At 40.1% G+C, this 18,500-nt stretch overlaps 1 protein-coding gene across 4 annotated transcripts in view; it reads right to left on the minus strand.

The window, feature by feature from the left end:
- The window catches only part of OSBPL9 (oxysterol binding protein like 9), a 72,780-nt gene extending 58,120 nt beyond the window's left edge, over nt 1–14,660 (minus strand). For all 4 annotated transcript variants that reach the window (XM_026086926.1, XM_026086925.1, XM_026086924.1 and 1 more), the window contains exons 1-2: nt 14,460–14,660; nt 3,034–3,084 (exon numbers count right to left, since the gene is read on the minus strand). In XM_026086926.1, the coding sequence (XP_025942711.1) occupies nt 3,034–3,084; nt 14,460–14,570 (162 nt within the window). In that variant the 5' untranslated portion in view covers nt 14,571–14,660. The remainder of the gene's footprint in view (nt 1–3,033; nt 3,085–14,459) is intronic.
- Nucleotides 14,661–18,500: the final 3,840 nt, after the last annotated feature.

Here is an 18,500-nt window from a genome sequence, read left to right on the forward strand (position 1 = left end):
AAGAGTGTATCACTTAACTCCTCCAGAGGAGTGTCTTCCAAATAGGCTTTTCTAGGACAGCTCTGCAATCGCTATAAAAGAGGGTCCCCAAAAGTACACCAAGCAGATGTAATTCTGAATACTTGTAGTGCCAGGACGCAACAACAACCAGATGACCAGCCACTACATTCTGATTCCTGATTCCTATCTGGTAATCACGCAGTGTGCCTGTGACATGTCATGATGGGCCAAATGCATTTTGCCAGAACAATTTTTTTTAAAGACCAATAGATAAAATACATCTAGGACTCTTGTAAGTACATGTTTTGGTATGCAATAAAACAGAATATCACTACAAGTTGTACAAAGTCATAGTCTAGCTCCTCCTCATCAGCTACGTCAAAAATCTCTAAGTCAGACACCAAGAACACGACAAAGATATTTTCCTCAGAGTAACCAAAAAATACCAATTTTGGATCCTGTGGCTCATAACAACTAAAACGTTAACCTTTAGGTTCCTCTTCTGTATGTTTGCTAGCAAGACAAATGAGAAATTCACTTATCAACAATATATTCTTGATTTGAGGCTCTGTTGATCCTTGTTCTTCACTCTTCTCAGAGTTCTCAGAACTCCTGACCCCAGTTTTTCTGGAACTGATGACTTATTGCATGTTTGTTTAGCCCCCTTAAGCTAAAAACATGCTTATAGGAGGGAAAGGCAAGCAGAGGAGGGGAAATTAAAATTAGTGGAACTGAAGCAAAAAGCAAAGACTACAATTCAAAGCCTTCTTCTAGCTGGTAAGAAAACACCAAGAAAAATAAAATTAGGGAATAATTAAACTACATATAAATAGTTAAATTAGAATGGAAATATAGATAAAACTACTGCAAGGCTAAAAAAGGTAAGACTAGGGCAACTAAGTCCTGTCTCCACCCAAAATGGTGGGAGGAAACTGAGAAGGAAGAAAATAGCATCCTCCGATCTCAGTACAAAGTTGCATAAAGTGCACACACACTGATTTTAATGCTAAGGCAAAGCGCCTGAGCATAAGCATAGAAGATGCTTCTGTTGTCATGTAGAAAATACATATGGACAAGAAAAAGAAAAACCAGCATGTGAAAGTTTAAGTGTGTATTCCAGAAAGCTTGGTCAGGACCTAAGCACAGTACAGACTGCATAGATTCCTTTTTGAACACACCTTCCTAAATATGCCATGACACAGGACAAAAGACAGAAGATGAATCTTCTGGCCTATGAAACATGGTTACCAAATGAAAAAAGATGAGAAACAAGCTTTTAAAAAATCTGTTAAAGGAAAAAGGAAGTATTTTTAGGCAAACTGCTTAAATTACATGTTTGTTTATGTTCACACCTACAGTTACAAATCAACAATTAATCTAAACAGAAAACCTCTTTGATAGAATTTCAGATTGCAGAAGCCCATCTGTTCTGCTATTGCTATGGCTGTCATCTGCCAAAAGAACTGCTTTACAACAATAGTAGGAAAAAAGACCCCTTCCTCCCTCACAAAAAAAAACAACACAGCTACACACACATTCAGAGAAAAAAAGTCAACAAATCTCAGGAAAAYTCCAAAGAGCAATCTGGGGTGGGAAGGTGGCAGATGGGGGAAGAGAAAGGGACTGTTTTTTCTTAAATACAGAAAAAATGGATAATATAATGTTGAACAGATTGTTCGCTTGTAATATTCCTTAAACTGACAGGCTGAGGCCAACCTCCACACTGACAGGCTCACAACACTATTAAAGCGGACATGTTTTTTCAGACTAAATTTTTCCACACAACGCAAAAAACATCCTCATGAATCTGCAGGAATATAGTTTTGTAGACAGTGGTTTGAGTTTACATTACCTTTAAAGAGATTATAAATTATAATACTGATACATTAAAGAGGGGAAAGAAAAGGGCAGTAAGACACCTGGAATGCACATGAACGGGGACTCTCCGTAGGACTCCCAAAAGGTTATTGCRACCCCTTTATTAGGCCCATGGGAAGACGGGAAAAGATTTAACAACAGAAGGAAGGAATAAATGGGAGAAAAAGAGGCAGCGTTCTGCTGCAACATACATCAGACTGTGTGTCAGACCACAGAGCACCTTCCCTGTACTCCTCGTCCTTCAGTACTCGGAAGAGTTCCCATTCTCACCCGTTATCCTCCTGACACTCCCCTTCATCAGCTCTTCTCAGTACGGCTGCATACTGAACCAGAGAGCCTATGAGGAATGGGAATAAATATAGAAAAAGGTCTTATGCAAGAAAATTTCTTGCTAAGTGCATGCCCATAGGGTAGAAAGCGGGCACGTGCAAAGACGTCACATTCGCAGCACACCTCCATAGTGCCGCCTCAAGGTGCAACAGCAGCAGTCAAGGTTAAAAGTCCCAAGCAAAGTGTCTCAGACAGACAGCACTCAGCTTTCCCAGTCTGCATCTCCTCAGCTCTGTCTCCCCTATTTGTGTCCCCCCCCAGCTGAGATTTCAAAAATGTTGCCCGCTGGGTTCTTCCTGCCCTTTCCAGTCCTCCTTTGTTTCCCTTGCTCAGGCCTGACCACCTGCTGCCTGACATTAATACACAGCACTGCAATACGCTGAATGAAACACAGTCAAGTGGCAGCACTGAAGAATGTCCCAGCTGGCAGAACGGAGGACACAGTAACAGAGCAAAGACAGATCAGAAGGGCAGAAGGACAGCAGGTTTCTTACATCTTCTGTAGATACAGAACATAAATGTATATACATATATATCCATACACACACGCAAAGAAACGAGAACTGCAAACCACAACTTCTTCATAGCATATGTCACTACTAATCCATCTTACTTTGTCATATAATGCTTTTTTATCCATAAAAATGTAGCTAGCCCAGCATGCCACTTGACCTCTGACATTTTCCTTCTGTAAATATGTCCATTATTTCTGTATCTTAGAGAGCCAGGAACGGAGTCCAAACCTCAGAATTCTCCTTGCAGCTTTCTCCACTAGGCCGTATTATCCACAGTAAGTCATTAAGCACCAAAGAAAACAATACTTACCCTGAGTCTAACACATCCTCGGCGTGATCCTCTCATCATTTTGTCTTTTGACTGAAACAGGAAAAAAAAAATCACCAGATTAACAAATTTAGTAAGAATTGCAAGAGAAAGTTAGTTATTTAAGACAACTGAGAAAAGCATAAAGCAGTTTGTTATAATATTTTATTGACTGATTAAATGAAACCGATACYGTTACAACAGAGGTTAGCTCTGACACAAAAGAGAAAACACCACCACGGTATGAAAAAGTAATCCTTTAGAAAATAGGAATACAATATCACACTTCAAGAAGTTTTGTAGATACCTTGACGAAACAGTTAGAAGATTCGGTTCRCACCTTTATGAAAGCAAGAAGAGGTGAAGAAAAAAGGCACTCAATAGGGAATACTAAAAACTGGCAGAGTACTGATATTACATCCTCTTCCTTTCTCTCCCACTCTCATAAAAGTGGCCGTATAACAGAATCCAGCTGTGCAGCAACAATTGTACAAATGAAATTCTATCTCTGTCAGAAAGTTCCCCATTCCAAACAGACACAAATTTCATGTTCAGACATGTTTCTATGTCTACTCATGAGATAGAAAAGTTATGGTTATGTTATCTAAGTGATAAGATCCCAAATCAGAAAACAGGAGTCCTACTTAATCCTGTGCTTCATCCTGTAGACTAGCCCACCTCACAGCTAAATTCCTGAAGCTCTTCTTTAGTATCTCCATTTGAAGCAATGACAAGGAAATTCAAAATCAAGACAAATCAAAACAGGCAGGTCTAAACAGCCAATTCACTGCTAGCTTGAACTTGTCGTGTCTTAAACTTTTGGCTATGCCCAGCACTGACATGGGTAGATTTTGTAGGCAACATTTTGCCAGTGTCACAAGAGTTAAGGGGCAATACTGGCAAGCCCATGTAGCACACACACAAATCCTTTAAGATAAAGAAAAAAGAAAACATTTTGGGGAACTCTATAAATACTTAGTTTTCTGATAGCACTTAAAACATCTTCTGGTTTTCAGTGAACTCTCCCTTTCTTTTTTTTAAGTGAGAAATTCCATGCCTTTGCTCCAAGGGCAGTCCTGTTCTAGTATAACCCCTTCTTCCTTGCCATCCAAATATCCCAACTACATTCTTTCAGGTCATAAAAACATAACTACCGCTGTAGTTTGATGACCAAGTTCTCTTGCTGTCAGCTACTGAAATATCCTCTTCTTTCCAACAGTATCTTAACTCTTCCATCTAGACAACATACTGATGTGATTATGACCAACTTACTTTCACTTAAGCCATTAGGCAATGAAATCTTATTGATATCAGTGGGAAAAAAAAGACAGGAACCAGAACTATCAGACTTAGCTGCAACAAATTATTCGTCATCTGGCCGCTCATTTGAGAGAGAAAGCTACATGGAAAGCATGAAGTGTCACAGCAAGTCCTATTGACTAAAGATAAATTAAAAATATAAGAGTCAGAATTTCAAATCAAGTTAAGTTTTTGCTGATCTCTAATTCAGTCAATTCAGTCTAATTTGTCAAAGAGGTTTTTTTTTCTGAACATTCAAACCCATGAGAATTAACCTACTTGTTTTCATGTCAGTACAGGTTAGCATCAAACAGATTTAAAGACCATCCATAATATATTCTACAGATGTATAATTTCTTTGTAGATCTCCTAAATAAAAATGTCCACTTAAGAAAGATTTTTAAAGGTTTTTTTTTAAAGTACAAGAACAGAAAAGGATATAGAAATAAATTACTCTAATATTTTTCTATTTGAGATTATATATACCTTACACACACCTCACCGAAGTATACTTACACRTATATTTTTACAGTTACTGCCATAAAGAGATCTAGTTCCTAAAATGGGAGCGCACTACTAAGAGCTTACTCCTCCCTCTGGTGGTTTCAGGAAGAAATACTGCCATAATCTTGACATGAAAGTAGATTTCTGCACTGAGGATGCAACTCTGCAGCAGATAAAAGAAGCCCAGCGAGATTACTGTGCTCTGAGAGTCCTGATGACACGCTCCAGGCCCTCCCATATGCCAGGCAAAGCACTCCTTTAATCCCCGAGCACACTCACGGAACTAAATCAAACAAAAAGTGAAGGTAACAAAACATCAATTTGGTTTTGTCTGGTTTAAACCCCTGAACCGGCTAAGTGAGGGGAAGATGAGAACTAGTCCTACTGCAAGGGTAGGCAGAACCACACTGATTCAAATTATGCAGATTGACTATCATCTCAACTGCAAAAGATACTGTAAAAGCCTTAAGGGTTGCTTTTTCCCCCTTTTAACTGGATGGAARTTAAGTTTAAACATTACAATTCTTAATGTTCTTTAAAAAGATAAAGAGAAACTTGGCATAAGCGTGTCTCTTCCGGTAAAGCTGACTTTAAGACACAGAATCAGTTCTCAGCTTTCACACCGAACTTTAATTGGTTAATACTAATTATAATGAAGTGTTAAGTCTGTTCATTCCACCTAAGTGGAACACGGCACCTATCACCGTAGCAGCCGAGCTCCCRGTGCGCTAGAGCATGCGGCTGCCATCACTATCAGGGGTGTATTCTTTCATCAGAATATAGCAAAGCTTCCACARATTGCTGCAGGAGAGTACTTTAAAATATACCTCAGTCAACATTTTAGTCCCTTCCCCCCMAAAAAATACGATTTTATAAAAAATATAATTCAGACAGCTTCCCCTTAAAGCACTAAGTTTTACCCTGTGGCTGAAGGGGAAAGAATTGGACAATTTTATCTCTAGTCTCACAGTGCAAAGCATGGGTATCCAGAACGTCCTACACTTGGTCAAGCATTCTTGTCCAAGCAATGCCATCCTGCAATCGCTTTGAGGAACGGTTCCATTTCACTGAAAAAAATCTCATATAGCAGAAAGACATGTTGGAATGGCTATTTAAAAAGTCACATTTTCCTTTCTTTTTATATACAAAGTTTTAATATACAGCTATTTTTTTTCAGTGATCAGTTTCGTAGCTATACAAAATGACATTTTCAATATGCTTAAGACACAGTGTACTGATTTTGATGATAATGGACTTGAATAGGTTACAAGCGGACAACAAGAGATAAATTCTAGCTGAAGCTCAAATAAGATTTTGCAAAAATGAACAAAAATATACACTACCACTGTGCCAGGAATGTAGATATCTGCTGAAAAAGTGGCCTTTATTAGTTTCCTTTTTACATCCACAGAGCAAAGCTGATGGACTACCGAACTGATCTAATATAAGGCATTTCAGGAAACCTGCAACTTCTTAGAGAAATTCAAATAATGCATGGGTCTAGCAAAAAAAAACCCACCAACCTTCATCTTTAGAATTACTACTATTTCAAGAGTTTTAGCTACTGCATGGGAAGTTTCAGATCTCAATATAAAATCCAGCTGCTGTCTGCCTCCCCAAAAGTTCTCAGACTCAAGTTCCGCTACTAGAAGTGTACAGGACATGAAGAGGTACATTCCTGACTAATACAGTGTTGTCAAAGAAATCTCTAACAGAAGTACACAGATGAGCAAAACTGTTTAAGTCATTTATTTCCTTTTAGGGAGGAGGAACCTGGAACAGGCTCCATATATAAACAGTGGTTTTGCAGTTTAACTGCATCTATAGGAGAAGACTTGGTGGGACCAGTTTCTAGAACAGCTATGGTTCTGCTCCAAATGCTAAGGCAACCCTCATTTCTCAAAGAGAGATAAAACCTGACAAATTAAAAACTCAACATGCTGTTCCCAGCCCACCGCTCCTCCAGGTCACTTGCAAGGGACACACCGCTCTCAGAGGAGGGATCTGTTTGAGCATAGGGACAGCTGTAACAGCTATTTAATAGCCAGCTCTGAGCTGTCAGTGCTTACAGAAGCACTACAACTTCTTTAACCCCTTTAACCATTCTGGGTCAGGTGCAATTCACTGAGGGACAAGGGGGACTGTAACACCCCAAAGTTGCTTGGGATCTGAAGTCCTCTAACTGCAGGTCCTGAAACTGAAACCAAACAGGTGCTGTTGGTATAGCTGAAGCTTTGACTTCTGTGGATATAGTCACAAAGCTGGAACCAAAACACTATTRCAGATAATTGAGGATGCCACAGCGGCACCATTAATTCCTAAAGCGTGATCCATGGATGTAAGAAAGGTGGATTTCTTCCTAATAGCTTGACAGTGTGAGAGGTGGAAGAAACTCATGTTCAGTAGGAATACACCCACTATGTTCAGAAAAAGCAGACAGTGTAAACCCAACCCACCATTAAACAGCAAGTAGAAGCAAAATTTTTAAAAAGCATTCAGCTTCTTAAGTGTTCAGAGTCTCAATTACATTAAATCAGTAATTTGATTTCAGTGCAAGTTTATATTCGCATATGCACTGACTGACAAGAAAGAAGGCTGCAACAACTGGCTTCCTAGAAGCTATGCACAAATTCAGGTTTGCTTTTTGTAGGGTAAGTGCAGGCAATTAAAGTTAACAGTGAACACCATAGGAAAAGATGCCTTATACAGGCTGTAAAATTTTCTTCACAGAATAAAATTACTCTCTAAACTTTATCTTCCCAAAATTCAAATTTCTCATGTTCAGATTATGTGTTAGATCCCAAACGATGCACATTACTCTTCAGTCTCCATATCAGTGGTAGAAGAGCAAGCTCGTATTTCAAGGGATTCCATGTGCATAAACAACACTTACTATTCAGCATTTTGGTTTCTTCTTTAATCAGGTAAATTGCAGTATGTTGAGCAATTTCTAATTACTCTTTCATAGCAAGCACCTATATGTTGGTGCTTTTAGCTGTCTTGAAAGAGTAGTTATGCAAATCTGTGAAAGGCTGCCGTATAGTTTAAATAAGAGCAAAACCTGTGGCCGAACTGTAGCCATGTATCACGCAGAAGTTGCTCTTTATGGGGCCCATTTAACCCTGATAGATGCCACGTAAATCTGAAAAAGGCAACAATTAATGATTCCTGACATAGAGAAGCACTACACTGCTTCTAGAATCATATGAGAAATTAATATATGAGAGGCTTTAATCRGATCCAATGTAAAGTTGTGAAAGATACAGCACAATCATAGGACTCTCCTTCCACCTCTCCCTCAAGAAGCACAGCTACAGACTAAAAAGCCCATACTGGATACCTGATCATTATTTTGATCTTTTCAATTTWCTAAATACTGTCATTGCTATTAAAGCTCATACTGTATAATTTTAAAGTATTTTTTTAAAAAAGCTATATTCATTATATTGTCTCTCTCATCTGGTAATTCATGAGATCATTAGCCTCAGTTAGCTTAACCACTCCATTTGCAAACTGCATTGAGAAAAGATTTTGAAATACCTAGTTTTATACAAAGTTGTGACCTATCGCAAAAAAAGAACTTGATAGTCTGGATAGTCTGGACTTGATAGTCCAGATTGCTACTGATTTTATTTTGCACGTCATATTAATAAAAATATGCAGTAGATGAGATTTTGCAGACATAATTCTGCAAGCAAACTGATTTATTACTGATGCTCAAATTTAAACATCTGGAACTAAGTTTTTAGTATTTTAGATTTGCATAACTAAAATCTTTGGATCCACAAGTAGCACATGATCTGTACATTACTGATTCACCAAACAGTCCCATCTTGATCTGGATCCTATATGAGCACCCAACCACATCTGTCAAATTATTGGAGTGGACAACATGGCTGACCTTGGGAGGACCGATGACACTCAATTCGGACTGCTAGTACAAAATTAACCCATCAAATATTTTGAACAGATCTGAACAATGAGAGTGAGTTTATATCAGACCAGAAATGTCATAGACCTGCAGTGCAAAATGATGATCAAGTACTGAGAGCCCTAAAACCAGACCCATAGTCTAACTACCAAAGAGAACAGAATTAATTCAGCATTGCTGAAAGCAAGCACGCTTTGTCCCCAGGCACATGGTGGAGGAGATGTCACACAGAGATCACCTGTATTTGTTTCCAGGAAGTAAGAACTGCTCAATTATTTGAGTGAATATACCCCCCAGGAGGAAAATACAGTGCCAGGCATTGAATCCTAGTCATCAAGTTCTAAGAAAAATATCAGATTTTGAAAATACTATGTGTCTAAAGACATTGGCATCTATAAAACTGTAAGGGGTCTTACGTTACATACATAATTGTGGTAACAGCTTGGTGTATCATTTGCAGTTTGTTGGATTTATTTCCCTCCCATTTAAAAAATCTGGTCTAGGAAGGCAGGAAGGGTTAGTTAACATGCTGGCTTGCAGAATCCTACCTCATTTGTCATCTAAGTCCAACAAACGGAGAAATACCTCTTCTCCCCCTCCCATTCCCCTATCCTAAAGGGGATAAAGCCTAACTGTTTTTACATATGATGAGGTCATATGTACATATGATGAGTTCATATATGATGAGATCAGTGAGTTTTTACAAATGATGAAAAAATAGTTCAGAGTTAAAAGATATATGAATGCTTAAGAATACTTTCACATTGTAAAACTATATAATGTTTATCATTTTGCTTAGGAGACTTTTCTGTTTATAAAAAGAAATGGTGCACTGGTGCATTAAAGGATATACAAAGCAAGGCCATATTTCCACATTTTAAAAGAGCAGTATACACTAAATATCAAATATAAGGCAAGTATAAAACCAGATGTTCAGGGTGACAGGAAAAGAAAGATAAATTGGTTTTGGCCACTCTACAGTTTATGGTTTATTCTTAGAGCACCTCAACTGCTTCTTCCTCACAAATGGTTTCACATAGGTTTTGCTCCTGAAAGAGTTCAAGCAGCATGTTTYACAAAGTAGAGTTTGATGAAATGATTAACAGAAACAACAGAATATTTAAATACAGATTAAACAGATTAAATTAATCTGTTCTTTAGGAATGTATTGATGAGAGAWCCATAAAAGAATTGGAGGTTACCAAATTTTGTTTCAAGAATACACATTACAGAGTTGTCATATACAACAATTTTTTCTGTCAACCCTCATTCACTATACAAGGCTGCTATTTCAGTCTACAACAGTATGAGCAGTTCTCCTTTCAATATTGCCAGACATCAAAAATGCACGAAGGTTTTAAATATTTTATGGAAGTTATTTTATGGAATTTAAAAGAGGAAAAAAATGCACTAAGACCCAAAATTCACCTAATCTTCCAAATTAAAACAAACAAAAAAAGGAATCACTATCGCATGCAGACACTACAAACTCATTTAGGAAAACTGAAATTGCAGACTGACCTTCCTATCTACTGGCCCTGGTTTTAGCACTGTTTGCACAACTGTGCCAGTTCAGCTTTCAATTTATTATACAATTAAAATATTTATTTAAAAAGTACACTTAAAACAAGAATTTTAAAAAGGTTATTCTGATTTTCAACCTTGAGGGTGTCTCTGGATTATTTCTACAAGATTCTCAAGGGTAATCAAGGCTATAGTTGATGTGTATTTAAGCCAGCACTGCTGCCAGAAAACACAAACAAAAAGCAAATGCCATTCACCTCCCTCTTCCACCCTAGCCATTTCTTTGTCTTCATGCTATCTTCTATCCAATGCCAACACACATTTTAATACAGCCATGCAGAAAAACAAACTACAGAACAAATTCAACTGAAATAAATATATATATATATCAGCAGAAAGTTATTTTTCAGCTGGAACCCAGCTCAGGGAACAACTTCAAAACTCCAGTGCTAGCAGAAGACAGAAATGAGACACTTGGGAGACTTTTCTTTTAAATATTGTCATCTCCTGCCTAAAGCTATGTCCAATTACACCCCATAAAAAGTGTAATGCTTCAGTAGACTTTCATGCACTACATAGGAAGACATACCTCCAAGAGAAAATATTGGTGGGTCCACAAATCAAAGAATATTGGGGGGAAAAAAAAGACACTTATGAAACCATTGGTTGAACTGATTCCAAATGGCATGCAATAATTTACTTCATACTTTGCCCTTCCAAAAATAAAAAAACCAACAACACATAAACCCAACAACAACATAATCATTCACTTTAATTCAGGCAGGAGTAAGTAAAAGAAATACAATTGATATTACCTACAAAAATACCTAGACCTTGCAGAACTGAATTTGGATTTAAAAACTCTGGCAAGAAGAGAGACAGAAGAGATTTAAGCGACAATATCAATGGAACTGCATGCAAATTATACCATTTGCTGCTATCAAACAATCATTTATTAGAACAAAAGCAGGTAAGACAATGTTTGAACTATTAGTCCAGGTTTTACTCTCTGGAATATATTCATAAGTAAATATAAATAAATGTAATTACAAGTAAATTTGAAGATTTTTTTTTCTCTTTCATAATAGAAATTTTACAAGCATAAACTGCAGAAGAAGAAAGGAACAAAAAGCAAACATGTTGGCATTGTAAAAAAATTGTAAAACTGTTTGGAAGCGCGTGTGAGAAACATTTGCATTCATACTTCCAAGTAGTAGTACTAGCATTCACTGCAATACAACAAAGTATAGAGGAAGAAAGATACAAATTAAAACACAAATAAGTGAATATTACATTCTATTTTTTTCTTTGACTCAGACAATGTAAAACTTTTGCCTTGCTTCTTGAAAGCTGTTATCATGTCAGAAAAGCAAACTTAATTCATTTGCTTCTGATGCATGTATTCAACACACATTTAGGTTAACATTTAGTCAGTTTACCAAAAGACAAAGCACACTAATTTAGGGGCTATTTCCACAAGCCCAGTACTATTCTGCACTAACTCTGTTTGGATGTTTATTCCACATCAAGGGTACTTTTGTGCAGTCTGTTTTAAGCTACTTCCCAAGAAGACTAAACAGAACAGTACAAGGACACACCTATGAACAGATGTACTTTTCTGGATCCAGCTCTGATGGAAAATTCAGCTGCAAGAAAAGTTACTACCCTGCCATTTCGCACAGCCCCTCTGTCAAAAGTTAATGCTCATTGGACCTACTGGAGAAAGTGTTTCCTGCATGAGCATCATTTTGGATTGAAATGGGCTARGGAGTCTGCAAGAGGTGATGAACAGGTAAGAGCAGATGAGTGAACCGTAATTTCTTCCATCAGCAAAATTGTTTCCAGATTGCGTATCTATACAGCCAGCTAGAATCTCACCCTACCCCACCCATGCATTACACTCATGGAGAAGAGCCAGTTTCGGGCTCAAAATCATATGGATACATGAGCAGAGTCATACTGTAACACAACTGTGTTGCTTCAGACTGAAACTGGCTCAGAGGGAACAGAGCTCATGACTGTCTATATCCAATCACATAGATGAGACTTGATTTGACAATACAAGTATACATATGCAGAATCATAGGAGAAAGCTGTAACAGGCCATTTCCCCACAGACATGATGCCCCCAAACCTGCTAACGTTCCACATTAAAGTTGCTTATTTACCACAGTCTTATAAACTACACTTCTGGAATTATTACTCTAAAGCTAAAGGTAGAGCTGAAAGAAACAGCATCCCACTGATATTAGTACTTGTGAGACATGTGGTCAACTGGGACTTGATCTGAATTCTCTCTCATACCCACAGTCCAGCTGACCATGCAGCCCTACGAGTGACTATGCCAGCACACAGGAAGAAGCGTGTATGCAGCAGGACCAGTTCTTTTGGCAGCTAGTCTTTGAATAGCTTAAATTCAACATGATACACACCCTTACCTACAAAAATGAATTCAAGTATCTAGAAAATGGCATAAGTACTTGACAGAAGTATGTGCAGAAAAGATAGCACRTGGATAAAGAAAGCATTCTAAAGTAAATGTTAACTGTAGGGTGTTGTTAGTGGTAAAGGCACACAGACTAGAGGAGGCGATTTGATTTCTTGACCTAAAGTTGAATTTCTAGGACAGGTAGTTACAAAAAGAGTTTTTAAAATTATGAACTAAAAGTTTGCATAATAACACAGAACATAATAAATCGTACAGAGTAAAAGTGTAAAGCATATGCAGGGATACATAATCACAGGAAAGAATGAAAATTAAGAACTGACTGATTAAACAGGTGAAGATCGCTGAATGAAAGTCACTGCAATGATCAGAATGTTTATTGCATGCACATTCAGTAAATATCAGCACAGATTTCTATTTCTGTAACTGAGCAATTAATGTCTTTGCACCTTGGACCTTTACTTACATTATACYGACTAATTCATCTCAGCCAAACAGCTGACATTTGAACAGCCATTAAAAAGGAACTATAAAAGCACTTYTTCTTCTCCACTCACATTCTGGGTGGGGTAAAGCAAGGATTTTAAGTGTACATGAACTAAATTTGGTCTAGAGTCCTTAACTTGTTTATGTAGAGTCTTATAAACTTCGAGGGCTGGAGGTCAAAGCTCTTTCCTAGTAGAGCTGGAAATACAGATTTAGAAAAAAAGTTTTATATATAGTGCTTCTGTATGCATATACCTTCTCAGACAATGAAGAGGAAGTCATGAATGTCGCCCCACGGTACCCCAACTTATGTTATTCGCCATAAATCTCTTATCATTTGTTTACTACAGGTAAAATTTGTCAGTGTTTTATCCAAACTGGCACAGTGACAGTAACTGCTCCATGCCTGCTTATCCGTGCGTGCATGCAGTTCTGCCAGTTAGGCTTCTAATTTTAAGGCATATGCTTGGGGAAAAAAAAGAAGTTGTACTGCTAAAATATTTATAATTTAACTTGTATTTTATATACAAAGCCAAACGAGCTAGCAAGTCAGTATCCATCAGCAGTTAAGCAGCGCGTCAAGATGTCCTGGCAGCTTAACGTACTTTCAAAGTCCGCCTTTGAAAGTAGGAASGGGTCAGCAGAAACAGGAAAGTAAATCTCAAATTGGGAAACAACCTGCTGCTTAGGCAGCGGGCGCGGGCTGCACGGCGGCAGCGTTTCTGTGCCAGGAGAGAGCGCAGCTCCTCGCAGAGCTGCCCGCAGCGAGCCTCCGGCGAGGGAGGGAGGGAGGGAGGCAGCCGCCCAGCCCCGGCGCGGCCAAACCAGGGTCCCGCCGGATAGCGAGGGGGACACGGGGGCAGCGGGACGCAGGAGCCCGAGGCCACGGCCCAGGCACGACCGAGCAAGGCCCCGCACGCAGCGGCCAGGGCGGCCGTGAGGGAACCGGCCGTGAGGGAACCAGCCGCGAGGGCGCAACGGCCGCTCCCGCCCAACGACCCCGCCCCGGGGACGCCCCCTCCCCCCCAGCGCCGGGCGCCAACAATAACAGCGCCGCTCGCCCCCAACGATAAATCTCCCAGCGCGGCCACCCCATTGGCTGCTCCCGCCGCCTCCTCCTTCCCCATTGGCCGCCCGAGGGCTCACACCGCCCCACGTCCCCTCCCCACCCCCACCCCCACCCTGCGCCTCAGCCGGGCTCCCGGCTCCTCGCCCGCCCGGCCCGCCGCTGCCCCTCACCGTGTAGTAGGAGAGGAGCCCGGCGTTGTAGTCCAGCACGAACCAGCGGTACTGCCAGCCCTTCATGACATTGGTCCATTTGCTCAGCGGGCCCTCCATGATAGACGCCATCTTAGGCACCGAACCGGCACCGCCACACACGCCCGCCCGTTCTGTGAGGGGAGACGGGGAGAGACACGGCGGCGGCGGCCAGGAGGGAAGGGGGCGGGGCACGCAGCGAGGGGGGCGGGGCCAGGAGCCACACTTCCCCGAAGGGCGTGGTTTGCGCGCGCAGCGGGACCAGAGCAGCGGCGAGGCGGGGGAGCCCAACGGCCGGCGGGGAGGCGGGGCTTAGGGGGCAACGGACAGGCGGGCGGGGGCGAGGCGCTGCCGCGCGTCGTGAGGCGAGCGGGGCTGAGGGGAGGCGCAGGGGTCGAGCCCGTGGGTGCCGGCGGGGGGAGCCTGGCCCTGAGGCGGCGGGACTCCCCTCACGGTCACCTCGCGGCTCAGGGGAGGCAGGGGGGCAGGACATGCTGGTGCCCGAGTGTGTGAGGGAGCAACATCCTGTCAGCTAAAACACTCTGGCGCCTCTTCGCCTCTTCGTTTCCCTCGCTGTTGTGCTTAACCCGGTGTCTCTCCTTTGTTTGCCTGTCCAGAGCTCCTCTCGGGTTTGCCAAGCCAGTCCCAGGGCCCTGGTCCCTCTCTCGAAGGAGCTACATGGCTGGGGTCCAGGGTGCATAAAAGAACATGCAGAACCTGAGATGGAAATTGCTGTCTTCTCTTGCACTGGAGTAACCTTTTAAGGCTAAAGCTTATTTAAATAGGACCCAGCTTTCCTGTGGACAGATCCAAGAATGTGGAATGAATTCCCCAGGAGCAATGGACAATCATAAATCTCTTGCTCCAGTGCAAGGCATGTTCTTTGGCGCTGGTCTGCTCTAACATAAACAGTAACTTCAGTTATATTGTAACACAAAAACTTCAAAGGACCAACAGAGATACTGGTTCCCCCCTAGGGACAGACAATATAGCTGCACAAATGGTGCTTTTTTCTATTAAGTTTGTATTTATTGCACAAATGTTACAATATTCATAGGATTTCTTTTTTCTTGTTTCTTTCAACCAGATTTTAAGACAGCTTTTTGTTTTTCTGATTTCGATATAAAAAGCCCTTCATTGTAGGGCTGAATTGGTTCTAGTGTCTTACAACAATGCAGGTTAGATTCGTACCAAATTAACTATTTTTTACAGAAAAATCACCCCAGTTTCCCCTTTTGTGAAAGAATCAGTCCAAGGCAGGGCTTGTATGCTTGATTTTACAAAATAATAAATATTTCCTATTTCTAATTTATCCTCCTATTTCACATGTCACATTGCTTACTAGCTTGTTACAAAGTGGCATTTAAAGTGTTGGCTTTATAATACCCCTTGGAGTCACCCGGTGGTGCGTTTGTGCATGATGTTACCAGTTCAGTCTAGCTAATGTACAATTCAGTCTTGAAACCTGGCTTGTGAATTTTGATAACATTCTTTTACAAGCTGTATATGACCTCAGTAGCCTGTTTTCTTCTTTAGTTTCGCTGACCTAAATAAAGCACTGCTGCCTAGAGATTATACCCAGGCAAGCAAAACAAAAAACATCAGATGGTGCCAGAATATTACTAGCACTACCATTTAAAGCATTAGTTGGATTGGAGCTTTATTATCTCAGATCACCACTTTCACTGTATTATACCACAAGAATTGAAGCTGTCCAAAGAGCTTCACAAAAAATCTCCCAGTTTAACTGTGAAAGGGCTATCCATAAGCAGGGCATTCTCAATGAGAAATTCACAGCAGAAGAACTTTCTGTGTACCTTGGTTTGCCAGAGGCGGAGTTTGTTGCACTTCAGTGTGCATTTTTTCGTTCTTTGTTCTCTTTGACTTTGTTGAGGGGAAATGTGCCAAAGACTTGTCTCTGCTAGAAAAAGACATACATTTTAGCTAGCTCAGTTTAACTAAGCCTTGATGACTCTAGAGTAGATGGAGCAGCTGTGTTAACCAATGTTAAAGGTGAATTCCTCTCCAGACTTCTTTTAAAAATATAGTGTCGATGTTTTCTTTAGGTGATTTAGCAGAGATTAGAGAATCATTGTTTAAAAAAAAATACAAATTGAAATAACAGGCTATAATTTCATGGGCATTTATCAGCATTCAAGAGGCAGTATCTCATAGTTTTATGTACTTTCTTCACATGCCATGATGATGTGTCTTTTGTGTATATCAGATTACTTCAGTACGTATTGAGCATTTTTTGTGAGGGTATTGCTGACGAGATTAGACTTAATTAGCTATGTCTTTCCAATAAAGATTCTAGGTGCCCATTATAATTGTTTTAAAGATCAATGCAAACATTTTAGTTAATTAAAAAAAAAAAATCAACAAACTGAAATTAGCCACAGCTGTGATATAACCTGTCTTTATGTACTTTGTATATTACATCATCATCACCAATTTTGCATAAAAAATTATTTGGAATAGGAGTTAGTAAGTTACTTCCTATTTTGTTTGCTTTGTAATGTTCCTTTTGTATCCAATTTGGAACAATTATAAAGAGCTGTTGTTTTCTACAGTTATGAAAGTTTTATTGTGATGTTCTCCATATTTTACAAAATTGAAATTAGACTAGTGTGTCGCCCTCTTTAACATTAAGTAGGGCACTTACTGTCATCTAAGAGAATTATGTACTATAAGGATCAACAGAACTGGGTGGAAAGCAGCAGCTGTTACCTTGTGCTGCCTTTGTTTTATGCACTGTTCCTTTCATTGAAAATCTTGCCCAGCATCACTGTCTTGCCGCGCAGAGGCCTCAACTAAATTATGTTGCTACAGTGTCCCGCAGGATCACAGCCACACACAGATTTCCTGACCAGCCGCATCATTTATCCCGTAGAGCGGCCTCTGGAGTGTTCAGACTGTCCCAGCGGGAATGTAGGGGGAAACCTCAGATACGCCCAATCCTTCCTGTGTTTTCCAGGACATTCCAACTTGCACCCTACTTTTTTCATGTCTTTTCTTTCCCCTTGTCCAAGCTTGCCAGTAAGTTGCATCTGTTGTTTGGCCACTACAGTCTAATTTTGTATGGTTTCTGGCCAAGAGAAAGGCATGCCCATTTAGAATAAATACTGGAGAGGGACCAATGTTGGGGAGACTGAGAATAAAGAATATACTGAAGGAAAGACTGATCTTTTAGAGGAAAATACTCCTGAAATTATAACCGAACTAACCTTGAAGAACCTCAGTGATGAAGTTGTGTGGCTTGTGGGTTTTCTTAAGGGTGTCAGAGAGTGTGACTGGCAACAGTGAAAGTAGCTTTAGCTTCTGGGAACAGCTGCATTTGCCTGGGGTGCTGGAGAACATAAGGAAGCCATCTGAGGACTGAACAAATGATATTATGTTCCCTTCCGCCCCCTCCCCCCATCAAAAATGGGCTAACAGTTTCATTTTGTGTTTCTTATCCTATCAGGTCATTGTGTCAACTACTGATGATGTAATCATCATAATTAAGAAATTATGTTTTAGCCTGTTAGTGGATGATTCTTTTTCTGCTTGTTGATAGCAAGTAATGATGTCTTTCATTTGTACCATCAGGAAAAAATCTCCATCTGATTTCTTATGGGTAACAAATGCACTAATAAATCAAGATCAAATAGAAGATGAAGCCTTCTGTGTCTTCTTCAGTCTCCTCCTGCTGTCCTGTAAAGAAGATATTTTCTAGTCCATCTATGCATATGCCGAATACACTAAGAAGAGAAACATTAGGCAGAGCCTAAACATTTCTTATTTTATTTCTTCAGAATTAAGTTTGTTTTAGGGGTTTGTGGAGAGGAGGATAGATGAGAGAGAATCACCTTTACCATACAAGCAATCATCCTTAAGAGAGGAGAATGAAATCAAGTGTATTATAAGTAGATTTTCTCACTGGATTTATTATACTGTTACTTTTTAAAAAAGAATATTTATACTAATCAGCACTTAAAACAGCAAGAAGACAGTGATGGGTTCTCCATCTTTTCAAGGCAA

Source organism: Apteryx rowi, unplaced genomic scaffold (assembly GCF_003343035.1).
Source record: "Apteryx rowi isolate R43461 unplaced genomic scaffold, aptRow1 scaffold_7, whole genome shotgun sequence".
Classification (NCBI taxonomy): domain Eukaryota; kingdom Metazoa; phylum Chordata; class Aves; order Apterygiformes; family Apterygidae; genus Apteryx; species Apteryx rowi.